Raw genomic sequence first — 27,602 nt, 5'->3', positions numbered from 1 at the left:
TCGCTAGTGGACAAAATGGAACGAATTTTAGCGATATTACGGAGATGAAAGAAGGCCGTTTTAGTAACACTCTTAATGTGTGACTCAAAGGAGAGAGTTGGGTGGAAGATAATACCCAGATTCTTTACTGAGTCGCTTTGTGTAATTGTTTGGTTGTCAAATGTTAAGGTGGTATTATTAAATAAATGTCGGTGTTTAGCAGGACCGATAATCAGCATTTCCGTTTTCTTAGTGTTGAGTTGCAAGAAGTTAGCGGACATCCATTGTTATGACAGCAAAATTAAGTAATTTGTTGTTTATTAAAGTTAACATACAGAACACAGGAACAATGACAGTTGAATTAAAATAAATAAATAAATAAATAAAGTTTAGGAAGGGAAATATGATGATGGCACAGGTGCTGTGTTCCGTTCAGGTGGGGACTCTAAGAAGAAAGATCAAGTCAATGAAAGTGACAAAATCGCCATCAAGAAGACTTTGCATGTGGCGTGACGTCACCTCTGGGAAGCTGACTGGCTGGAAGGCCGTAGACTGGAATGCTGTCCGATCGCCTGAAATATTTGGGGTCCAGACCTGCTGATTGTCTAAAGGTGTCCAGAGAGCACATGTTTTAATTCATTGTAGACTTGAGGTGGGAGCAGGAAGACGCCACAACTCACGTGTGCTTAGGAACGGAAGGGATATATGTTGATGGCACAGGTGCTGTGTTCCATTCAGGTGGGGACTCTAAGAAGAAAGATCAAGTCAATGAAAGTGACGAAATGACACCTTCTCACCATCAAGAAGACTTTGCATGTGACGTGACGTCACCTATAGGAGGCAGACTGGCTGGAAGGCCGTAGACTGGAATGCTGTCCGATCGCCTGAAATATTTGGGGTCCAGACCTGCAGATTGTCTAAAGGTGTCCAGAGAGCACATGCTTCAATTCATTGATATTTATTGTAGACTTGAGGTGGGAGGAGGAAGACGCCACAACTCACGTGTGCTTAGGAACTGCACCTAGGTCAGAGGACGCTGCTTTGGAGGATTGAGGATAAAATTGCGTCTGGAAAAAGATGGTGACCTGTCAGAGTCGTGTGTGTGTGTGGCTCAAGTGAAGAAGGAAGAACAACACGAAGAGGGCGACACCCTCACCCGTAGTCCAGCGGACGACAGCGCAGACGCACTCTCCAAAGGTTCTGGAAGGTGTGCCATCTCTGCAATCTGCTTCTCATTTAGCTGCCTGTTGAGCCAACTGATGACTGACAAGACAAGACATGGACACAACGTAAGAACACAGAGACTAAGAAAACCTCTTCAGGTGCACCTGCACAGTCTAAGGAAAGAGTTCACATGAAGCATTTACTTCTTAAAAGTAAAGTGAGAGACCTTCATGGAGGTCAGTTGCTGTGGAAGAAAGACTGGATGGACAAATGTCCTCACCGTTCTCTTTGGTTTGCAGTAAGTCTTTGTTTTCATTCAGCTGCTTTTGAAGCTCTTCAACCTGCCAACACACAGGCTGTGTCTCAATATACCAGTGCACTCAAATAAGTACACTGTGTTCAGTGCACTTCAAAAGTTCCTGAGAGCACAGATTTTGACATGGTCGGGTGGTCCCAAATCCATTATAATAATAATAATAATACATTTTATTTGCTATAGCGCTCTTCTCGGTACTCAAAGACGCTTTACAGGATAACAAATTAAAATATAAAACAGTTCAAAGTAATAATATAAAATACAGGAAATATAAAAGCAGTACATTGTAAAATACATAATAATACTAGAGTTACTATTGTGCACCACAGCAATTAGGGATTGGTACCGACTCCGGTACTTTTTTTTGGCATCGCCACTCCTACAGTACGTGGGTAGACTCACTTCGGCAATCACTCCAGCAGCACTGAGAGCAGACTCAGCCAAACCTCCTCTAGGTAATGTTGCAATTTTCAATGCCAACAAAGAAATAGACTCAAAAAATACGCCAATGTAGAGACTCCACTTTTCCAAAAATGCCTTAGAATTATGTTAATATACCTTGGCTTTGCTATTAACATGCTACTGATTAGCATGAGTGATTTTACATGGCGATTTCAAAACCTCCAAATGTGTTAATGAAAGATACAACTAAAATGCACGTTACAATCAAACAGGTGGTGCTTAATAAGTACAATACTTACAGTATTACCACTTTTTGGGCGCCACAAAAAACAAAGAAACAACAAACTATACACTACTGCCCTATTGGATCTGCAACTGTCATCACAATTTAATATAATTGCAAATGATAGTATTTGATTTGATTTTTATTAAGGATCCCCGTTAGCTGGTTCCCACAACAACCCACTAGTCTTCCTGGGGTCCACAAACTCAATACAATTACAAGTAAAAGCATATAATAACAACTACACAATACAGAAACAAATAAAAGCATCAACAAGTAAACAATTTACTGTCACAGAATATTCATTGCCATATAAATATAACTACACAATACAAAACCAAACAAAAATTATCAACAAGCAAACTAATTTACAGACTCAGATCAAATATTACTTTCCTTTTAAAAACCTGTTTACTTTCAATGCCGGTGAGAATTGGAGGCAGGTTATTCCAGAGCGATACAGATCTATAAATAAAAGATTTCCGCAAAGCATTCTTCCAGGGACAAGGGAGTACAAAATGACCCTCACTAGTACCGGTAGTATGCTGAAGGTACAACAAGATATAACAACTGTATGGCAGGTATCATGTTTAGCTCATTTTTAAATGTTGCAATAAATAATTAGATTTTATTACAAAAAAAATTAACATCTATTAACCCACACAAAAGTACCGAAAATTGGTACCGTTGAGTACCGGCATCGATTCCCAGGTACCGGGAATTGGTACCGTATCGGTTGAAATGTGAACGGTACCCATCTCTAATAGCAATATTTACCCATTTTTTCTTCTTTCTTTTCAATAATGCATTGCAACAGAGCATTATCACCAGCATTGTTGCCATTAAATATATTCCTACTTTTGTCCCCCACTTCTCGATTTTACATTGATTGAAATTAATTGGCTATAGGGCTGATTGATTTTGAGGAAAAAAAGTAATTAGAGATTTTTCTCTCAAAATTGCAATTCGATTTGCGAATTTTATACACACAGATAAATGCATGAAACTGTGAAAATAACAAGTGAAGGAAGACATGTGGATCAAAAAAGTTTGTCTAAGTCTAATATGAATTTTGGGTCATAAAGCCCAGCCATAGTCTGTATCTTTTCCCCTTTCAATTGAGCAGCTGATTACCTAGTTGCTTTTTGTTTGGCAGTCCCTTCCCTCCCGCTACATAGCCAAAATGGTGACTATTGAGGGTGGAAAGTGTCTAGCAATCAACATTATGAGTGCAGGATCCGGATACTGAACGTGCACAGTCTTTTTCCGTACTCCTTGGTGTGAATGCACTCTAAAGACTAAATCTAAGTACGGATGTGGTGGAATTGAGACACAGCAGCAGACAAGAGTGGCAGCCATATTGCATCAAGACTGGAATATGTTGCAAAGACACACCAGCACGCACCTGCTGGTCCTTGCTGGAGAGCTGCTGCTGAGTCTCATGGAGGTCTTTTTCAGTGTGCTTACGTTCGGCCTGGGTCTCCTGGAGGATCTTCTGCAGGTCCTTCAGCGCAACGTCCATGTTATGGAGTTTGACCACCAGAGTTCGCGCCTCATGTCTATACTTTTTCTCATTATCCACAAACTTATTGATGATCTGGTAGCCCTGAGAAGAGGAGCACAGTTCACCATGCTGCGATCACTATCAGTGACTTACTGAGAATAAGGCTGTGTCTCAAATGAAATGTTTCTGTCAGTACACTTCAACATGTATACTGTGTACACTGTGTACTCGAGTATTGATAGTGCAGTGCTGTGCCAAATCCATTGTTGTCGTTGCGCTCATACAAAAAAAACGATTGCAATATCTATATGGTTCCTCTTCTTTTTATTGGTGAATTGCAACCACTGGAGTTTGTCCCTCCCCTTCTGCTACGTGGCCAAGACGGTCAGGATTGAAGGTAAGTGTCCATCTTTGCACTCACCTTCTGAGGTGTGTTAAAGGGGAACTGCCCTTTTTTGTAATTTTGCCTATCGTTCACAATCATTCTGGGTATCACTCCATCTTATCTGTCTTGTCTTTTAACAAAGAAACAAGGAAGTCACAATCTTCGTTCAATGAATGTTCTGCAATTTGTCGTCCCCAAAGTAAGAACTGAACTGGGCAAGAAAGCATTTAGGTTTTCAGCACCGAAGGCTTGGAATAACCTACAATCCAATCTTCAACTTCAAACCTTTGTTACATTAAATGAGTTTAAAGCTTCTGTGAAAGGATTGCAGTCTACCTTGTCTGTATGCACATGTGTTATGTTAGCAAGTTTTAATGTTGTAAATTTGAGGTTTTATGTGTTGTTTACTGTTTTTAATGTAGCCTTGCTGCTGCCCTCTTGGCCAGGTCTCCCTTGGAAAAGAGATCTTTGATCTCAATGGGATTTTACCTGGTTAAATAAAGGCTAAATAAATAAAAATAAAATGAAAGACATGATGACGGATGGATTAAAAAAAAAAAAAGAATTCTGAACATTAAATAAATGCGATCAAAAGTCCGCTTATATATGCCTGTCGGATTACATTCTCAGCCATCTACTTTCTAGATGAGATGCATGATCTACAATACATTTACAGGGAGCAGGGAAGGAGGAAACAGCAGACTACACGATGATGTAAACATAGGCACATCTGGAAGTGATCATGGCGCCGCTATTAATAATAATATCACTAATACTTGGTTACCGGTAATATTCAAGTCACGAAATGTATATGGTGAATTGTTGGCGCTTTTTGAATGGTTATTTATCGAATTTTATGGGCGGAATAGTGGAGCTCCAATTGGCTCCGCTGTAAGCAGACTTTTATTTACATTTACTCAATATTTAGAATGTATTAACAAAATGACTGAACAATAGACAAAATTCCAAAAAAAAGTGCAAGACCCCTTTAAGTGCAACATCTGACAGTGCACTGCATTTTGCCATACTTCCCAGAGTGAACATACTTATGCACGCTAAAGGATAAGCATGGAAGTGCGCCAATTAAAACAGCCCAATTACATTGTTGTATTTCTACAGCATGTTCACTTAATACACACATTCTTCTTCACATGGAAAAATAATTCATCAACTCAAACCTTTTCCACGTCGTATGTCAAAGATGTCACCTCCTCCTCAAGTTTCTGAATTTTATGTTCTTTACTTTCTGCTTTTTCTTCTACATACTCCTGTACAACAGAAATGTTTATTAAAAATTGTTATATTTACTAATCATCATCATTTCTTTTTATTCCTTTCATGAAAATGCATATATACAAGCCACGTACAGTTGACACTTTCATTGTCTTTTGTTTCTTATACATTTCCATGATCAGAAAGGAGCAGATGGAAGAAGAATATTCTTATATTTATCTGCACCCTTATTAACACAAATTATTTTAGATGACTTTATAACTGTTCCCTCCACCAACACCCCACTCCAACATACTTTTAATTTTCCTTTAAGCATTTTCACAATGACACGTCCAATCAAAATCAAAAATCATTTTGATATAATTCCAGTTGTCTCTTTTTGTAACTCTTTTTAAATTCTATGATATTCTTGCAACTTTTTAAGTCTTTCTTTAGAGAATTCTATGCTTTCACACCAGCAACAGAAAAGCACATTTGTTTCACTCTTGGATGTTTAAAGTCATACGGCCTTCTGTGGTTCTCATCTTCAGACGTGAACACAAATAACTTTTGTAAGTCCTTCGGAAGAACTTTATTTCTAGCTTTGAACATCACTAATAGAGTATGCAATTCTACAGTGTCTTTTAGTTGTAATAATTCTGACCTAATGAAGAGTGGATATGTGTGGTCTCTGTATCTTACTGTAAAAATTAATAGGAATTACTCTTTTCTGTGAAAGAAATAAAGGCATTATGTTGCTGTGATATGTATTTCCCCATATTTCTGCACAATAACTGAAATAAGTTATAAGTCATTGTGTTATACGGGAAACTGTATTTAACCTTGTTCAAAATAAATACGCTTATTTTTCACATGCAATATATGAGCTTTCCATGTCAACTTTTCATCTAAGATGACCCCAAGAAATCTGATTTCAGACACCTTCTCAATTTTCACATTGTTTATGGATAAATGGATAATGGTGCGAGTACTTGCCTTCTGCTGCTTGGTGGCCTCGAGCGCCTCGCTGGTACGGACCACCTGCTGCTCCAGCACGCCCACCCTCATCTGGAGCTGGTTGGCCAGACACTCCTTCTCGTGGAGGGTTGTGTGGAGAGAGTGGTTCTCCTTCTCCAGAGACGCCACCCGCTGCTTGAAGTGCAGACAATCCTGCACACAACATACCTCTCTGATTACCTCATCACCATTTGTAACCTCGCAGTTTTTCCAAATAGACCAGTTCACGGTATTCAAAAGTGGTAAAAAATTATAATCTCACTAATTAAAACACAGTATTGATGGGCAATCTTGTTTCTTAAACCCTGATTTTATTTTGGAGACTCCACAGTCCTGTTCCATGCAGTTAGATTTCAGTGCATTTTAAAGAATTACCAACATACTCTGAAGTCGGCGCTCTACTGAAACATGTGAAAGTTCCAGTGATCACAAAGAACAGAAGAGCATGCACCATTATTGTAGTCCGTACCTGCTTGGCAACCTCCAGCTTGCATTTGAGCTCGTTGTTGGTCGACTCTTTTTTGTACCTCATTCGCATCAGGTCCTGGCAGGATTCCTCCAGTTCTGCCAGGCGTGTTTGAAACTGCTGGCGATCGCTCTCCAGCTTGTGGCTCAGCTCCTGCTTCTGCTTGTCTAGTCGGCTCTGTATCTGCAGGAGAACTCACGCTTCGTTACTCGCATCCTCTAACAGTGTTTTTCAACCTTTTTTGAGCCAAGGCACATTTTTTGCATTGAAAATATGCGGAGGCAAACCACCAGCAGAAATCATTAAAAAATGAAACTCAGTTGACAGTAAGAAGTCGTTGTCGCAATTGTTGGGTATGACTTTAAAGCATAACCAAGCATGCATCAATATAGCTCTTGTCTCAAAGTAGGTGTACTGTCACCACCTGTCGCATCACACCCTGACTCTTTTTGAGTTTTTTGGTGTTTTCCTGTGTAGTGCTTTAGTTCTTGTCTTGCGCTCCTATTTTGGTGACTTTTCCTGTTTTGTTGGTATTTTGCTGTAGCAGTTTCATGTCTTCCTTTGAGCAAGATTCCCCGCATCTGCTTTGGTTTAGCAATCAAGAATATTTCAGTTGCTGCTATCCTTCTTTGTGGGGACATTGTTGATTGTCATGTCATGTTCGGATGTACTTTGTGGATGCCATCTTTGCTCAACACGCTGTAAGTCTTTGCTGTCGTCCAGCATTCTGTTTTTGTTTACTTTGTAGCCAGTTCAGGTTTAGTTTTGTTCCCTAAGCTTCAATGCCTTTTCTTAGGGGCACTCACCTTTTGCTTAGTTTTGGTTTTAGCGTTAGATACCTTTTTACCTGCACACTGCCTCCCACTGTCATCTGCATATTGGGATCACAACAAACCATGTTCCGACATCTACAAAGCAATTAGCTACCTACTGATATTGAAGAGTATAATATTGTTACTCTGGCGAGTTCTAGACAGCACTGACACTCAACAACAACACATCATTTGCAGACTATAATTACTTGTTTGCAAAAAATATTTTTTCCCCAAATAGGTGAACTTACATAATCTCCCACAGCACACCAGACTGTATCTCACAGCGGCACAGTGGTTGAAAAACACTGCTCTAACACATCTGGAAGGCGTTTTGAGAGGTGGGAGGGGTCTTACCTCCGCCACCTTCTCCTTCTCGGACTGCAGCTGCTCCGAGTGACGGCTGGACAGCAAGTTGGTCTGAAGATTCCATTCCGAATGCAGCTCGTCCAACTCTTTGGTCTTTTCTGACAGAGTCTGATGGACATTTGTAAAATAAACACAAAAACAACTTAAACTTTGATGCATTTTGTACATTAAAGATGCTAAAACTAATGGATTTTATGTCCGTATGTGCTAAACTATTTGAATAAAACATCTCAGCTTTGTGTTACAGGCGACAAGGCAAATTAGTGTGATTTTTATATAATTAATAATGAAATTATTATTACAGGGCCACACATTGGATCCTAGAGATGTCCGATGGTGGCTTTTTTACCGATGTTCGATATTCCGATATTGTCCAACTCTTAATTACCGATACCGATATCAAGCGATACCGATATATACAGTGGTGGAATTAACACATTATTATGCCTAATTTTGTTGTGATGCCCCGCTGGATGCATTAAACAATGTAACAAGGTTTTCCAAAATAAATCAACTCAAGTTATGGAAAAAAATGCCAACATGGCACTGCCATATTTATTATCGAAGGCACAAAGTGCATTCTTTTTTTTTTAACATGCCTCAAAACAATAACACTGCAATACTTTTTCATAACATGGTCACTACTGCCTAGTTTCTCTTGTTATATTCTTATTTTACTGCTATATTTGTATTCTCATTGTTGCTTTTTATTTTTATTGTAATATTTTTGTATTCTGTTTCCATTCATACCCCCCATTATTTACTTTTTACTTTTTAAATTCGATCTCAATTCTGTACACAGCTGCTGGAATATTAATGTTCCTGAGGGAACTCTCCTGAAGGAATCAATAAAGTACTATCTATCTATCTATCCAAAGAGCAGCTTGGAATTTGGGACATGATCTCCCTGAGAGAGACTATGAGAGGTTGAGGTGGGGGAATAGGAGTTAGCAGGGGTGTTTATATTGTAGCGTCCCGGAAGAGTTAGTACTACAAGGGATTCTGGGTATTTGTTCTGTTGTGTTTATGTTGTGTTACGGTGCGGATGTTCTCCCGAAATGTGTTTGTCATTCTGGTTTGGTGTGGGTTCACAGTGTGGCGCACATTTGTAACAGCGTTAAAGTTGTTTATACGGCCACCCTCAGTGTGACCTGTGTGGCTGTTGACCAAGTATGTCTTGTAGGGCTGTGAATCTTTGGGTGTACCACGATTCGATTCAATATCGATTATTGGGGTCACGATTCGATTCAAAATCAATTTTTTTTTTTTCATTGAACACGATTCTCGATTCAAAAACGATTTTTTTCCCCGATTCAAAACGATTTTCTATTCATTCAATACATAGGATTTCAGCAGGATCTACCCCAGTCTGCTGACATGCAAGCAGAGTAGTAGATTTTTGTAAAAAGCTTTTATAATTGTAAAGGACAATGTTTTATGAACTGATTGCAATAATGTACATTTGTTTTAACTAGCAAATGAACCAAAAATATGACTTATTTTATCTTTGTGAAAATATTGGACACAGTGTGTTGTCAAGCTTATGAGATGCGACGCAAGTGTTGTTAATTTTTTTTATTTTCTATAAATGTCTAATGATAATGTCAATGAGGGATTTTTAATCACTGCTATGTTGAAATTGTAACTAATATTGATACTGTTGTTGATAATATTCATTTTTGTTTCACTACTTTTGGTTTGTTCAGCATCGTGTTTGTGTCTCCTCTCAATTGCTCTGTTTATTGCAGTTCTGAGTGTTTTGGAATTGGATTGCATTGTTATGGTATTGCTGTGTATTGTTTTGTTGGATTGATTAATAAAGAAAATTAAAAATAATTAAAAAATAAAATAAATAAATAAATAAAATCAATTTTTTTTAAATGAGAATCGATTCTGAATCGCACAACGTGAGAATCGCGATTCGAATTCGAATCGATTTTTTTCCCACACCCCTAATGTCGTGCATCAATTCGTAATGAGTAAAGCCAGTAGATATTACGTGACTGGGATGGCATGCACGTAAAGGAAGTGCCTTAAAGGTTTATTGTCTCTCTGTACCTCTCCGTACGTCCGTGTACACAGCGGCGTTTAAAAAGTCATACATTTTGCTTTTAAAAACCGATACCGATAATAACGAAACCGATACCGATAACTTCCGAAATTACATTTTAAAGCATTTATCGGCAGCCCAATATTATCGGACATCCCTATGGGACCCCATGGCAAAGGCTATAGGAATACCCAATGAAAGAACTGTGTCAATAATTTGTCATAAACAAACACCTGCTGAGCATGTTTCAGCCGCCTGGACAGATCCTCTTCAGTTTTTTGGAGTTTCTCCTCCAGGCTTTGTTTTTCCAACTGAAACAGAGAAGTCATGTCCACGTTATTTAGTTAATTATTGTAAAAACATATTTTAGGACGGTTTTAGACTAGCTTTGGTGCTGCTGACTGTCTTTATTGAGCTGGTTTCTTTGTGTGTGGGTAGCTTCCTGACCCTTACAATGCTGTCCTTTTATTGATAGCATGTACAATACAGATACAATACACATTTGATTGACAGTTGTCTATTTTTCAAAATGACAAAGTTTATGTAATAATTTTTTTTTCTCGTCCCGATAGATGATTGGTGTTCACGGCTGTCACTCACCCGGTCTCGTCAGCACATACACACAGGGAGCCCGTGCACTAGAGATGCGCGGATAGGCAATTTATTTCATCCGCAACCGCGTCAGAAAGTCGTCAACCATCCGCCATCCACCCGATGTAACGTTTGATCAGAACTGCACCCGCCCGCCATCTGCCCGCACCCGCCCGTTGTTATATTTCTAATATAGACGATGCAAGGCATTAGTGAGGCATACCTGCCAACTACTCCGGTTTTCCCGTAATTCGTACGGTTTTCATCAACCTATTCCGGGTTACGGTTGCAGTGATAAAAAATACGTTTTTTCATTAATCAAAAAAAAAAAAAGGGTGAAAACTACGCGAATTGCACCTTGTGCAGACAAGATTTTTCGATCGGACACGGAGGAATTAGCGATGTAAAAGACCATGTCTAATGCCGTTGCTAGCGATACAAGTGGAAAACTTTCAACGTTTTTCGTCGCCCAAACAGATTCTTTGGATGTGATAAATGCCGAAGTTTTATTTACGGAGGCAATAATTGAGCATGGACTTCCAATCGCACTGGCTGATCACATGGGACAGTTAAATGTTTGTAATGCAACCTTTAAAAATCATTACGCGGTGATCGCGGTCCCAAAAATAAACTTTTCTTGCATGATAATGTCCAGAAAAACTCGCTTTATATTACTATAGAGTCCTTTTAACGAATGAGTTTGATGGTTTATCACAAACCTTAAATGAAAGAAGTCCTTTGTTCTCCTGCACCGCATGCGCTTTGGCCTTGCTTCGTGTTTGGTGCGCAATCTTGTCGGCTGTATTTCACAGCACGTCTTTGACAACTTGAAGTGGCATAAAACATTTAAAACAAGTCCAAGTTGAAGAAATCTTGTTAAATGTTGACAGCATAACTACCAAAATACAGAAGTATGTCCTTAATATTTTTGCAGTGCTATTTCTGTTGAAAAGTTCAAATGATTACATTAGAGATGTGATGTGCCACTTTTCAAGTGTCTGATGGCTTAAATTAATTTTCGTTAATTTTTCATATTTTGAATTCTTTTGAAAGGCTTACAAAAAAACTACATTTGAATTGTAATTCCATGCTATTGACAGGACTATTAATTTTAATGAAGTTAGCTTACCATGTTTACAGTATGATAATTGTGATAGAAATGTGAACTTTAGGCACAGAATATTTTTTACAATTGAACAAGGCAGTAGATTATACAAGCTTGGACAGAAAGTTAATAATGACACCAATTTTTTTTTTAATGGAATTGTTTAGTACTGTTTTACCATTTGTTTACTGTAAAAAGTGTTTATACTTTCAATTAACAAATTGAAGTCTTGTGAAAGGTTGACAGGATAACTGGCATTAACTGTCAAAATAATTTCAAACTATTGAAGTTAGCTTACAGAATAAACATGTCAATCAACCCATATGATTTTTGCTGTAATATTTTTGTTTTGAAAAGTCACTGTGACTGATAGAAAAGTGATGGTTTTAGCAACATTTTAACCTGTCTGAATGCTAATAATCATTTTGCGTCGGGGGGCGAAGCCCTGAACCCTCCACCAGGACTTTGTCCTGGACCTACCGGGGCCTGCGGCCCTTGGACCCTGGCTACTAGGTTTTTCTGATTTCAAAAGTTGGCAGGTATGGTGAGGTTATAAAGCTTTTGCCTGTTAAAGAAAGGAGACTGATCCAATGCACAGACATTCGCGTGCCACGCTGTCACGACCCAGACGCACACCAGTGCGCAATCATATGGGAGCCGCGCTGAGCGCACCTCCAAGCGCGTCTCGCTGCCGGCGACGGCCGGGTATGGGCCCGACGCTCCAGCGCCATCCATTTTCAGGGCTAGTTGATTCGGCAGGTGGGTTGTTACACACTCCTTAGCGGGTTCCGACTTCCATGGCCACCGTCCTGCTCTCTATATCAACCAGGGTGAGCCCCACCCCTTTCGTGAGCGCACTGCGGGCGGAGTGACCCCTGTTACGCGCCCCCGGCAACAGGGGTGGCGGGCAGGTAAGCTGCGCGGGCGGAGCGCGCGGAGTGACCCCTGTTACGAGCCCCCGGCCACGGGAGTGGCGGGCAGGTAAGCTGCTTACCTGCTGCGCGTGACGCCGGCCGCGGCGAAGGCGGACGAGGCGGGGTGTCGGTGCGGTGGGCGCGGTGGTGACCCTGGACGTGCGTCGGGCCCTTCTCGCGGATCGCCTCAGCTACGGCTCCCGGTGGGGCCCTCTCGGGGGAAGGGGCCTCGGTCCCGGACCCCGGCGAGGCGTCGGGGGCCTTCTCCGCTCCGTAAAAGTGTCCATCTCTTTTTTTTTTTTCTTCTGTTGTGGCATATGCTGCAGGTGCCTGCTCGTTTTTCGTATGTGGGTAACAACTTTTAACTATGTATATATATTTCCGAATTGGTTTAACTACCACCCGCCTGAATCTATTTAAAATCTAATTTTTTTAAATTTCAATCGCCCGACCCGACCCGACCCGACCCGCTGATAAAATCTAATTTTTTTAAATTTCATCCGCCCGATCCGCGGATAATCCGCGGACTCCGCGGTTGTGCCCGCAAACCGCGCATCTCTACCGTGCACACAAACAACTTGCAGTCATGTTATGATAGAATATACGTTCAATGACAGCGAACACTAGCTATTCAAATTGCTATTATTGGCTAACAACACCTAAAGCTAATGTGTGTGCATGTGCTACGTATGGACGTCATTACGTGCACAAAGCCGTAAGAGGGCAAAATATAAAATACATTGGAAGTTTGACAAAAAGCCCTTTGAAGACAACCCCAACTTAATTAGTGTTTTGTTTTGAGATAAGAGCTGTCTCTTGGCTAATTGTGATGCAAGCAAACATTTGAGATACAAGCATACCCACCATGAGTTGGTTTAACAAATGTCACAGTGAACCCATAACAGCCAAACAAAATAGTTTATAGCTAGAGGTTGACATGACTCATTGTTTAGTTTGGCTGAAGTTTATCTCGAACATGTATACAGTTTCAATATTACACATCACATACTTTCAATTTTTTTCTTTACAACATATCCAAAAAGGAGTAGGAAGAACCAAAGCTTATTTGCAAAATTCCGGGGAAAATTCAAAGTTGGAAACTTTCCATGGGAATTAACGGGAATTAACATTGAATGCAACATGCTAGATCTTGCAGCATGATTATTAGCTAAAACAACCTGATTTAATGCAAATTCAGTCGAATTTCAACCCTGCACAGTGCATTCCTTCATCACATGTGCAGTGCATTCTTCCATCACATGCCCAGATAATTCCCAGCATGCTACATACACAATACACTCTATAATATGATGTTTGTTCCTGTCTAATAAATGACTCTTATATTATTTTCTACATGTTCCTAGTTAGCTTGTTTTAATACTTTTTGTGTGAATGACAAGCATTTTGGCACGCTCCACAGCACACAGTTTGCATCCGATCGGAACCATTCGAGTATCGAAACGTTCGGCTCGACCGGTAATCGTGAACTGCCCAAAAAAAAATAAAAAAATATTGTTGATTACCCAGAATTCCCGGTTTTCCGAGTCATTTTTCTCATTGAAAATGAATGGGCCATTTTTCGAACTTGCACAATTTCCACATTTCTCAGCCGATTTCAACCGTCCCACAATCCACACACCTTGACCTTTCCGATCAAACTACCGCTACCAAGTTCAAAAAAATTCCAGGATTTCCCGGGTTTTCCAAAGCCCTATTTTTACCTCTTCCTGGAAAGCTTTCACAGTCCACATTTTTCAACCGTTTTTGACCATTCATCCTTCAAAACTTTCTTCTTAATTGGGACAGCAAAACTACAGTTTTTCTTTTCGTACAAATTCCCGATTTTCCTGAAATACCCATTCATATTTAAACTGTTACTACGTCAACATTTATCAACCGTTTTGAAAAATTCCAACAACAACCCATTCATCATATCATCTAGGACAGTGATTTTCAACCACTGTGCCGCGGCACACTAGTGTGCCATGAGATATTGTCTGGTGTGCCATGGGAAATTATGCAACTTCACCTAATTGGTCCAAAAAATATTTTTTGCAAATCAATAATCATAATAATGTGCCGCTGTCTGGTGCCTGTGCTGTGTAGAGCTTGGCAGGGTAATCTTGTAATACTCAATATCAGTGGGTGGCAGCAGGTAGTTCATTGCTTTGTAGAAGTCGGAACGCGTCGAGGATGGTTTGTCGTGATCCCAATATGCAGAGCACAGCGGGAGACAGCGTGCAGGTAAAAAGGTAAGTAACGCTTAAACCAAAAAATAACAAAAGGCAAGTCCCGCTAGGAAAAGGCACTGAAGCATAGGAATGGCTATGTAAAACAAAAGTACAACTGAACTGGCTACAAAGTCAACAAACACAGAATGCTGGACGACAGCAAAAACTTACAGCGTGTGGAGCAAAGACGGCGTCCACAAAGCCCATCCCGTACATGACATGACAATCAACAATGTCCCCACAAAGAAGGATAGCGTACGCACAACTTAAATAGTCTTGATTGCGAAAACAAAGCAGGTGCGGGCAATAGCACTCAAAGGAAGGCATGAAGCTGCTACAGGAGAACACCAACAAAACAGGAAGGGTCACCAAAATAACAGCGCAAGACAGGAACTAAAGCACGACACACAGGAAACAACAACAAACTCAAAATAAGGCACGACAACCTGGTGGAGTTTCATTTTTTAACCTTTTCTGCTGGTGGTGTGCCTCCGTATTTTTTTTAATGAAAAAAATGTGCCTTGGCTCAAAAAAGGTTGAAAAACACTAATCTAGGACAATTGTTGTATTACTTATTATTTCAAAAATACCCGTTTATCTCGAAATACCCAAATTTCTAAGAAATTCCCACTCAAATGAATGGACATAGTCATTGTTTTACAATGCCCAAAATTCTCAAAATGATGCGCCTTTTTTTTTTATTACCCGATTCCGACCTTTTAACCACACTGCTCTTCACATATGTCGAACGCAAAACATGTTGTGCCTTTCCAATGAAATACTCTATTTTAATTTACTTCAATGGCTGACGCTGGTTTGAGATACAAGTGTTTTGAGTTGAGAGCTCCGCCACAGAACCAATTAAACTTTGTTGAGGTACAACTGTATATTTGTATACGCATCAGTTTTGAAGCACACCAACCTTGAGAGATGTCAGAGACGCAGCCAGATACTCATTGACTTCTCTGTCTGAGCCTGACTTGAGCCTCAGGGTCAGGCGGTCCGTGTCTTGGTAGGAACATCTCTCCACCACACTGAAGTTGGCGGGGCCTTGGAGTGAGGCAGAGTCACAAGACAGAAGCAGCTGGAACCTGCAGCCCAAAAACCCAACAAACACATGTCAGAATTTATTGTGCATGCTGTGTATTTTCACGATAAGACATTAACCGCATGCAACCTAAAGTTCACATTAGGAGGAGGATACCTTACATGTACACCTTTATTTATTGACATTTCTACCTGGGATGGCTGGACTTCTGCTGGGACCGACATTCATTAAAATACTCAATGAGCATGTCGGGAAACGATGTGAATTCCAACCGAATTCTCTGCTGCACTTTTAAACTGTGCAATTAGACGAAAGAAAAAAAGTCAAAAAAGGCAACACGTTTATTAGTGGAAAGAATGACTTCTGACACAAACCTTTGAAAATCTTCCTCTGAAATGTGGAGGCCGTAGAGAAAACATGGATCCACGTCATCCGTCAACCTCACAAGAAGATCCTGATGTACGCAAAGAGCAGGGAGAAAAGTTGACCGTCAGGTAAGATACAGTACAATATGCTATGTTTCTTTTGGGACATACTTAAAAAGTTACATTAAGGAACATCACAGAATTACATTTACAGAATTCAACATGTCCGAAAAGGAATGTGAAGAAGCAGATCTTATTTAATGTTATTGTAATAGGAGTGTGTCGATACATTGATTCTTCGATGCGATACGTGACAATGAATATCGATTGGAGGTGTGTTTACTTTATTTAGGTTAGTTTACTGTATTAGGACCCGAAGGTAAACTTGTTTTGCAGCCAGCAAGATCAGGACATTAATTTAAATATAGAGAGAAAGTAACATCTTAGATATTCAATACAAAGACGTACCACATAACAAGCATCATAAACATTTCCAAGATCACAAAATAGTACCATTTGTGTCCAAATGTTTTAAAAGCATATCTAAAAGAGTTACAGCGGCATCCTCCAGCCCTCTGTGGGCTCAATATGCAAACTGCAGAGGATCTAATTCTCTTTGAGTTTGTTTTAAAATCTCAGTCCTGACCATCTTCTCTAATATCTTCATAACAATGGAGGTCGAAGCCACTCGTCTAAACTCATTTATCATTTTTGGTGTGTTGGTTTTGGGGACAGGAACTACCACAAAGCTCGGGGACATGTTGTGTCTGTACGGACTTATTACAAAGATAACAACATACAGGACTTAGCTCATGGTTCTCATTTGCTGCACTGCATTGCCACCATGGCAGAAAAACAGCAAGATTAAAACGGTAAAATATGCAATATCCATTTTTGATTGGTTGAACTAAGAGTACATAAACACGTATGATAAAAACCAAAAACACATGTCAATAAAAGCTTTAAAAAAGAGAAAAGACACTCACTACCCTGCCTTGCAATTGCAGTTCATTTAATGGAATGGTGGAAACACAGACAACCTTGTTCTTAGAAACCCTGAATGGGACAAAAGATGCACCGATAATCGTGACAATCATTTAATAATTGAATGTTAGCACCCTGAATCAGACCCTGAGGTGCCGAACCGTGGATTTCAACAGGATGCATAACCGCACCGCCACTGCGGCGAACTCTTTCGGTTTCCATTCAAGTCTATGATACTAATCATTTCCGTCCCAGTTATCGGCAATGACTTATTTTACCCTGACAAAAATAAGAAGATAATTAATCAAAACAAATACACAATGACTAAAACATGACAAAATTAACTGACATTTAATTTAGTCAACGAATTAAAAGAAGACTCAAATATTATGCTTCACTAATAGTCTCTAGTCTTAGTATTTGATTTTTTTCAATGGCTAAGTTTTTATTGTTTTTATTAAGTGCGTAACAAAATCTGTTATTATTTATTTCTGCCGGGCGTCCTACTGTTCAGTGGTCCTCGACTCGTTTCCCTCTCATTATAGAAGATCACTCTGGTTTAAGAGAGCACAGACCGTAGGCTCAATGTACACAATGTCATTGTCTAATGGGGAAAGATATTCATGGCTCTTGTTTTCATGTTAGCGTTTAAGCTAGCGAGCTGGCATCAGTCAGTGCGAGTTAATCAAACTTCAGTTATCAATCAGAGTTGCTTAATCATTTAATTTTAAAACGGTAATACTAACAGTCTGACTTTTACCACGTTCATCATTATAACCGGTTATCGTTAAATCCCTAGTCAAAAGTCAATAAAAAAAACGAGCTGTGGGCCGAAAAGGACCCCGGGCCAAAGTTTGAACACTCCTACCGTGGTCCCTCCCCCACTTTTAACCACTGTTAGTGGCTCTTTTTTTTTTTTTTACAAAGATAAAAAAGCAATATAAAAAAACTCATTTATAGTTCTAAACACATTGGTTTTACTTTTAATATCTTGTAGTCATATCTTCCATGGTCAGTTATACAAGTTCAATGAATACATCTTTGCGTCATCTTCCCCCTGTACACCACCGACTCCCCAAATAGTTTGCAGTCCTATGGGGTTAAAATCGCTATTTGGCCTGTGGTCCATTGTTGCCGCCTTATTCCACCATGCTTTGTGTGTCTTGTACTTTCGTTGTAGTAGTGATACGGTAAATATCTTGGAAGGTTGTTGTTCAAGACCTTCACCACACAAAGTTGTTTTTCTACAAGATTCCATACTCACTCGTTTGTGAACTGGACTTTGCTGTTTCTGAAGCTCAACGGAGATGCGGAGCTGTGCTTTTCTGCAAGAATACACAACGTGAAGAATAAGACGGTAGCAACAGTATAATAACAAAAGTGAACACATTCCATACATGCCATTAAGAATATAATTTATTTATTGATCATATTACGCTTATACTGGCTCATCTGCACTGGCTAATGATGCAACTTTAAAGTTTTACTACTCAGGTATAAAATACTAAAGGGTCTAGCTCCATCCTATCTTGCTGATTGTATTGTACCATATGTTCCGGCCAGAAGTCTGTGTTCAAAGAACTCTGGCTTATTAGTGATTCCCAGAGCTCCTACAAAAAGTCTGCCGGCTTTAGTTCTAGTTCTAGTTTTATGTTCTGGCTCCAGTACTCTGGAATGTTCTAGCAGTAACAGTTAGAGATGCTACCTCAGTAGAAGCATTTAAGTCCCATCTTCAAACTCATTTGTATACTCTAGCCTTTAAATAGACCCCCCTTTTAGACCAGTTGATCTGCCGTCTCTTTTCTGCTCTGGCCCCCTCTCCTGCATGGAGAGGTTATCAGGTGACCACGGCTCAGCCTCCACGGAGGATGCGCTTGCTGTTCCAAGTTGGGACCGAAGATGGACCACTCATCTGTGCATCAGTTGGTGACATCTCTGCGCTGCTGACCTGTCTCCACTTAAGATGATCTCCTGCTGGCCCCACTATGGACTGGACTCTCACTATTATGTTGGATCCACTATGGACTGCACTCTCACACTATTATGTTAGATCCACTATGGACTGCACTCTCACACTATTATGTTAGATCCACTATGGACTGGACTCTCACACTATTATGTTAGATCCACTATGGACTGGACTCTCACACTATTATGTTATATCCACTATGGACTGGACTCTCACTATTATGTTAGATCCACTATGGACTGGACTCTCACTATTATGTCAGATCTACTATGGACTGGACCCTCACATTAACCGTTTCCAATCGCTCACCGAAGGGATGGCACCCCCCACATCTGCGGTCCCTCCCAGGGTTTCACGTTGTTCCCATTGGGTTGAGTTTTTTCTTGCCCTGATGTGGGATCTGAGCCGAGGATCGGGATGTCGTTGTGGCTTGTGCAGCCCTTTGAGACATGTGTGACTAATAGCTATTTGAGCAAACTTTGACTGACTCATTGATCCCACAAAGGGCAAATTATGTGGTTGCAGTGCACATACAAAAAGTCCAAACCATGGTGATAGTTGGTATTTGATACGTGTCTGAGTCAGTAAATTCCCATGAAAACAAGAGGGAAACATTAAAGAGTACAAGGAACATAACTGTTACTTTAGTGTACCATTTCTACATACAGCTACAAAAAGTAAAACAAGGAAAAACAAAAAACAAATAAACACAATTTGATACATATAGTGCACGTAAAAGACCCAAATAAGAGAGCTGACTTCGTCCTCAGCTGCCCACTAGCTTTCAGCCCACTATTTTGATCACAGTGCATCTTCTCAAAAGACAATACCATGGAAACGAAAGGTCAGTGTACAGCAGTACAGATACTTTACACTGATTGTAAAATGTCTAAATCAGGAGTCTTCAACCAGTCATTGGTGGAGCTAAGGATAATATTTGAATATCGTTTTTAATATTGTTGTGCAGCACTTTGGAAACATTTTTGTTGTTTAAATGTGCTATATAAATAAAGTGGATTGGATTGGATTCAACAAGTAGCTGAATTGGCGGCTTGTTGCATCAGCTATTTGATCTTTTATGTTCTTTAATGTTTCCCTCTTGTTCTTAACGTATTTTTGTGGGCTTTTCTATCTACATTATGTTCTCATTGTGAGATCAAACAAAGTCTAACCAAGCTTCCGGTTGCTCGCCACTTTATTTTTTGGGGCGTTATAGCTCGGTTGGTAGAGTGGCCGTGCCAGCAACTTGAGGGTTACAGGTTCGATTCCCGCTTCCGCCATCCTAGATATTGGGTTGTCACTATGTAAAAGTGCTTTCAGTCACTAGAGAAAAGCGCTATATAAATATAATTCACTTCACTTCAATTAGGAAGCAGATCACTTTGTGCGCTTTTCTCTAGTGACTCAAAGTGCTTTTACATAGTGAAACCCAATATCTAAGTTACATTTAAAGCAGTGTGGGTGGACCCTCAAGTTGCTGGCACGGCTACTCTACCAACCGAGCTATACCGCCCCAAAAATAAAGTGCCGCTCAACCGAAAGATCGGTTAGACTTTGTTTGATCTCACAATAAGAACATCATGTAGATTGAAAAGCCCAAAAAATACGTTAAAACAAGAGGGAAACATTGAAGAACATAAAAGATCAAAGAGTTGATGCAACCAGCCGCCAATTCAAGCTAGTGGTTGAAAGACTCTGATTTAGACATTTTACAATCAGTGTAAAGTAGTACATGATTAAAAGAGTGAACTAGAAGCCAAAGCATACGACAAGATGAACAACATAGTTGTTGATGTTAAAATACAAACTGTGGATACCAGTGACGTGCAGTCAGGAGAGGCAGGTGAGGCGGGGCCTCACGTGCCATCATGGAAAGAAAAAAAAATGTAAAAAGAAAAAAAATTAAATTAAATTGTTATATGTATCCAGTGATTATGCTATAAAGTTATTTTCCATTTAACTTCACCAGTTTTAGATTATTTTTATTCAAAATCGCTGAATTTTCACATTTGCCGTTCAAATACTGAGAAGAGACGGTGCGGTGATCAGCAGCCAGTTGAGCCTCGCCATGGATTGCGCAATGACTCGGCTAACTGCTGGCCTACTGTGCAGTGAGACCGTATTGCTATATGAATTATATTATACATTTCCATAGTTTCGTTAGCTGAGGTATATAATGTACAGTGTATTTTGTCAACAACTGTATGTGTGTAACGTATTTCTTGTGCTGAGTAATTATAAAACTGCTGCGAAGACGCACTGGGTGAGGCTCGCAGTAATCCCGCCTCCTGGTGGTAGAGGGCAGTAGTGATCCCAGAGATCATTCTTGCGACTACTCGGCTGCAGAAGAAGTGACAACAAGCAGCAACAGTTAGCAGCGATCGTTTATTTTTTCCTCTCGCCTGAACTTTTAACATGGAGGATTACATATCTAAAATAAAACAGTTTTTGTTATGCCCGTTTGATTGTGGACTATTACTGACACCTTGTGTAGGGATGTCCCGATCCGATATTTGGATCGGATCGGCTGCCGATTTTTGCCAAAAATTGCGTATCAGCAAGCATGGGAAAATGCCGATCCAGATCCAGTTGAAAAAAAAACTCCGGTCCGTGTTTTCCAACGCACCGATTTAAATAATACATTCCACTTTTCTGCTGCTCCGTAATTTCCGTTCCGCATTTTCCAGCACACCTTCAACACATCCACAGGTCTGTGGATTCTCACGCAGTTGCTTTTAGCTGCTGGCAGTACACGACAGGCTCTTCTCACTCTTTCCTGTCTCTCCCTCTCACAGACAGCAAGCGCACTTTCTTACACACGTCACATACTGTCACGTCATACGTCACGTCATATGTCACATACTGTCACGTCATACGTCACATACGTATACGTCCTCTCCGAGCAGAGAGGTAGCAGCATGGCTAACGTTAGCTGTGATGCTAGCGCAGCCGTGTGAGCAAAGCTCCCTCTAAGGTGCGCGCTGCTCAAGCGTCCTCTGCGCATAGTAATTATATGCCACGCACAAAATCAAATAAAAAAAATAAGCGCATAACAATTTTCGACACACGGACACGACAGAGAAAACAGTTTTCGTCATCATTGTTCAAGTATTGTGACGTCTGTCGAGACGCTTATCTCCATTCGGTGCCACACGCCCACACCATCAAAATGCTGAGGCAAAAATTTCCACATCAACACCGTATGAAAAAAGTAGTGATTTTTTTAGTTGTAATTTCCTTCTCTGCATGAAAGTTTAAAAGTAGCATATATTAATGCAGTATGAAGAAGAATGTTTTAATGTAGACATGCAAGCCTTGAAAGAAAATTTTGAAAATCAAGACTACATTTTCTGCAAATGGGTGCATTTCTACCATATATTTTAACTTTAGATTTATTCTCATATCAAACTCTTTTGGCTGTCTTTTTGACACTTACATCCGGCGCCCCCCTCCACACCCTGGATTATAAATAATGTAAATAATTCAATGTGATTATCTTGTGTGATGACTGTATTATGATGATAGTATATATCTGATAGTATATATCTGCATCATGAATCAATTTAAGTGGACCCCGACTTAAACAAGTGTAAAAACTTATTGGGGTGTTACCATTTAGTGGTCAATTGTACAGAATATGTACTTCACTGTGCAACCTACTAATAAAAGTCTCAATCAATCAATCAAAACACATAGAATCATCATACTGCTGTGATTATATGCATCAAGTGTTCATTCAAGGCTAAGGCAAAATATGGAGATATATATTGTGTATCGCAATATGGCCTTAAAATATCGCAATATTAAAAAAAGGCCATATCGCCCAGCCCTAGTTCAATGATGCCATTTCTGTTTGTCATGTATAATTTTGTCTATTTTGTGTTTATCCTTGAATAAACAGGTCAGTTTCTTGTTACCAACCATTGTGTATTATTCAAACTCCCCTAATTCAGCTGGCTAGTTGTTATCAAGAGTACTAAAACCATTTTCAACATGATTCTGACAACTAAGTAGGCTAAATAACTTTAAACTTTAATACATGCTCGGATAGGCAAGTATCGGCCAGTATCAGTATTGGTCAATATCGGTATCGGATCGGAAGTGCAAAAACCTGGATCGGGACATCCCTAACCTTGTGGCGATGGGAAAATGCTGTGCGTCATCAGTTTGGGCACTTCCGGTTTACGATGTTCGTTCAGTTCATGAGACAATAAGAAGTAGACAAGTTGTGTTACCTTTTACAAGCCTTGGAAAAGATAAGTCTGTAAGTAAACTGTTTAACTTGAAGGTGGAAAGTGGCTAAATTTGATAGTAAGATGTGTATTGAAAAACGATTTTTGTGCACTAATTTAATGGATGTTTGAGGACTTAAAATGGAAATAGTTTCAACACTCAGCAGTGTTTGTTTGATGGTGGTGCTGTGTATTTGTGTGGAGCTGATGTTTACATATTGTGTATTGCATTTCAGTGTGTTGATTGAATCATATAGCTTATACATTGTCATTGTGTGTATTTCAGTTTTACAAAAAATAAAATAAAAGTCCAGTGCAAGACAAAGCAAGATCAACAACAATAAAGAGCCTAAATGGATTCATCTGCTTTGGAACTTTATTAGAATGTCCTGGATTGGTTGTTAGCTGTCTACCAAGCTGTATAACCTCAACACATATAGTGAGGGCAGAACAGTTTTCTAAACTGGACTTTCAATCGAAGCAGGAGGTAATGATTAAAGGAAGATCTCCATCGAGACAGAGAGACTTTTAAAACTGAAGAAAGATAAGGAAGACTTCTATAAACAAGTTATCGATGCTTTTGTTCAGAAGGATTGGCGCATGGACTTCATTTATAAGTAAAGGTAAGATCATAATAAAGTTTTTTTTTAACATTTTATTAGAGCGTATCAAAACACGTATTGGTATGTCAGACTTAGCCTTGTCGTGGTTTAACTCTTATCTTACTGACAGGATACAGTGCGTCTCCCATAACAATGTGACCTCGGACTATGTTAAGGTAACGTGCGGAGTCCCCCAGGGTTCGGTTCTTGGCCCTACACTCTTTAGTATTTACATGTTGCCGCTAGGCGACATCATACGCAAATACGGTGTTAGCTTTCATTGCTATGCTGATGACACCCAACTCTACATGCCCCTAAAGCTGACCAACACGCCGGATTGTAGTCAGCTGGAGGCGTGTCTTAATGAAATTAAACAATGGATGTCCGCTAACTTCTTGCAACTCAACACTAAGAAAACGGAAATGCTGATTATCGGTCCTGCTAAACACCGACATTTATTTGATAATACCACCTTAACATTTGACAACCAAACAATTACACAAAGCGACTCAGTAAAGAATCTGGGTATTATCTTCCACCCAACTCTCTCCTTTGAGTCACACATTAAGAGTGTTACTAAAACGGCCTTCTTTCATCTCCGTAATATCGCTAAAATTTGTTCCATTTTGTCCACTAGCGACGCTGAGATCATTATTCATGCGTTCGTTACGTCTCGTCTCGATTACTGTAACGTATTATTTTCGGGTCTCCCTATGTCTAGCATTAAAAGATTACAGTTGGTACAAAATGCGGCTGCTAGACTTTTGACAAGAACAAGAAAGTTTGATCATATTACGCCTATACTGGCTCACCTGCACTGGCTTCCTGTGCACTTAAGATGTGACTATAAGGTTTTACTACTTACGTATAAAATACTACACGGTCTAGCTCCAGCCTATCTTGCCGATTGTATTGTACCATATGTCCCGGCAAGAAATCTGCGTTCAAAGAACTCCGGCTTATTAGTGATTCCCAGAACCCAAAAAAAGTCTGCGGGCTGTAGAGCGTTTTCTATTCGGGCTCCAGTACTATGGAATGCCCTCCCGGTAACAGTTAGAGATGCTACCTCAGTAGAAACATTTAAGTCCCATCTCAAAACTCATTTGTATACTCTAGCCTTTGAATAGCCCCCCTTTTTTTAGACCAGTTGATCTGCCGTTTCTTTTCTTTTCTCCTCTGCTCCTCCCTATCCCTTGTGGAAGGGGAGACACACAGATCCGGTGGCCATGGATGGGGTGCTGGCTGTCCGGGGTCGGGACCCGGGGTGGACCGCTCGCCTGTATATCAGTTGGGAACATCTCTGCGCTGCTGACCCGTCTCCGCTCGGGATGGTTTCCTGCTGACCCCACTATGGACTGGACTCTTACTGTTATGCTGGATCCACTATGGACTGTACTCTCACAATATTATGTTAGACCCACTCGACATCCATTGCATTCGGTCTCCATAGGGGGGGGGGGGGTTACTCACATATGCGGTCCTCTCCAAGGTTTCTCATAGTCATTCACATCGACGTCCCACTGGGGTGAGTTTTTCCTTGCCCTTATGTGGGCTCTGTACCGAGGATGTCGTTGTGGCTTGTGCAGCCCTTTGAGACACTTGTGATTTAGGGCTATATAAATAAACATTGATTGATTGATTGATATTAAATGTGCTTTTTTGTGTGCTACAGTTTGTATGTGTAAAGTTAAAGTTAAGTTAAAGTACCAATGATTGTCACACACACACACTAGGTGTGGTGAAATTTGTCCTCTGCATTTGACCCATCCCCTTGATCAACCCCTGGGAGGTGAGGGGAGCAGTGGGCAGCAGCGGCACCGCGCCCGGGAATCATTTTTGGTGATTTAACCCCCAATTCCAAGCCTTGATGCTGAGTGCCAAGCAGGGAAGAATGCTGGTATGAGCTTTTAAACATAACCCGTTAACTGCTGCCAATCAAATGGTGAATAAGATACTCTTTAGGGTTGATATGTTTGTAAATGTGACTGTGATGAAGTCAGTGCCTCACCAGCCATCAACCTCACCGCACGTCACTGATATACAACACTCCAGCGAACTTGCTTAGCATGTCAACACACTTCATTAAGAGCGAGCATGGGACGAAAGTAATAAATCTGTCACTTCACGGTTACTTCTTTGTTTAATGTCAGCAATCCTACCTTTCTTCGCAGTCTCTGCACCTGACGCAGACTTCAACAACTTCAGTGAAAATCTTCTCCATCTTTCCCGCCATTAGATTCATTTTTCCTCCTTCTACTTCTTCTTCTGCTTCTACATCTTCTTCTTCTTCTACTACTTTTTCCTGTTTAACGGCGGTTGGCATCCAGCTTAATGGTGCATTACCGCCACCTGCTGCACACTATATCACCTTTTAAATCCCCATCGCAAAACAACAAAAAACGAAATACAATTTAAATATCTAAAACAACTTCTGCATTTTAAAAGAACTCATATGTTGTAATTAATAATAATAATAATAATAATAATAGATTTGATTTGTAAAAGCACTTTACATTAAATGTGTTGCCCTGAAGTCAATCGTTAATATTATTTACATAATTACTTGATAATACTTTTGTATTAGTGACTGCAATGCTTTCATTTGGAGCTAAAGTTGTTTTTATTTATTATATGCTATAATGGGGCGGGGTTAGTAATGTTACGCAAAAATGGAAATTCGTAAATATTTTCTCGGGACAATTTTTTTTTTAGACATGAATTTGAGTTGGACTAAAAGTGCAGACGGGTGAAAAAAGTATTTACCTTTCGCCGCAAATCTTCTTCTTTGCTTTAATGGCGGTTGGCAAGCAAGCTTGTGCTGTGCATTAGCGCCATCTACTGACATGGAGTGTGGACCGAGGTGGAACCTCCTCTATACAGTATTCTTTTGTTTGAACCCAGTCTTTTTTTAAATACACTACCGTTCAAAAGTTTGGGATCACCCAAACAATTTTGTGTTTTCCATGAAAAGTCACACTTATTCACCACCATACGTTGTGAAATGAATAGAAAATAGAGTCAAGACATTAATTGACAAGGTTAGAAATAATGATTTGTATTTGAAATAAGATTTCTTTTACTTTAAACTTTGCTTTCGTCAAAAAATCCTCCATTTGCAGCAATTATAGCATTGCAGACCTTTGGCATTCTAGCTGTTAATTTGTTGAGGTAATCTGGAGAAATTGAACCCCCCGCTTCTAGAAGCAGCTCCCACAAGTTGGATTGGTTGGATGGGCACTTCTTGCGTACCATACGGTCAAGCCGCTCCCACAACAGCTCAATGGGGTTCAGATCTGGTGACTGCGCTGGCCACTCCATTACCGATAGAATACCAGCTGCCTGCTTCTTCTCGAAATAGTTCTTGCACAATTTGGAGGTGTGTTTTGGGTCATTGTCCTGTTGTAGGATGAAATTGGCTCCAATCAAGCGCTGTCCACTGGGTATGGCATGGCGTTGCAAAATGGAGTGATAGCCTTCCTTATTCAGAATCCCTTTTACCCTGTACAAATCTCCCACCTTACCAGCACCAAAGCAACCCCAGACCATCACATGACCTCCACCATGCTTAACAGATGGCGTCAGGCATTCTTCCAGCATCTTTT

At 40.1% G+C, this 27,602-nt stretch overlaps 1 protein-coding gene across 2 annotated transcripts; it reads right to left on the bottom strand.

Annotated features, from left to right (window-relative positions):
* Window positions 1-183: 183 nt before the first annotated feature.
* LOC133616236 (spindle assembly abnormal protein 6 homolog) lies at window positions 184-26,313 on the bottom strand. 2 transcript variants are annotated; one of them, XM_061975414.2, is made up of 18 exons: window positions 26,160-26,313; window positions 18,462-18,522; window positions 16,223-16,302; window positions 16,040-16,144; window positions 15,723-15,891; window positions 10,193-10,270; window positions 7,898-8,017; window positions 6,732-6,911; window positions 6,242-6,415; window positions 5,212-5,301; window positions 3,550-3,750; window positions 1,424-1,484; window positions 1,136-1,242; window positions 982-1,046; window positions 811-896; window positions 660-726; window positions 499-584; window positions 189-424 (listed from the first exon to the last, which is right to left on the bottom strand). In XM_061975414.2, exons 1-18 carry the CDS (start codon window positions 26,240-26,242, stop codon window positions 369-371), a joined length of 1,869 nt encoding a protein of 622 aa, XP_061831398.1. In that variant the 5' UTR covers window positions 26,243-26,313; the 3' UTR covers window positions 189-368. The 2 variants fall into 2 exon arrangements, with proteins under 2 accessions (XP_061831399.1, XP_061831398.1); XM_061975415.2 differs by lacking the exons at window positions 499-584; window positions 660-726 and having other exon boundaries at window positions 184-424.
* Window positions 26,314-27,602: the final 1,289 nt, after the last annotated feature.

Source organism: Nerophis lumbriciformis, linkage group LG15 (assembly GCF_033978685.3).
Source record: "Nerophis lumbriciformis linkage group LG15, RoL_Nlum_v2.1, whole genome shotgun sequence".
In the NCBI taxonomy this organism is placed as follows: Eukaryota; Metazoa; Chordata; class Actinopteri; order Syngnathiformes; family Syngnathidae; genus Nerophis; species Nerophis lumbriciformis.
Note: the sequence above shows the minus strand (reverse complement) of the source record. Positions and strands in the feature narration are given on the sequence as shown.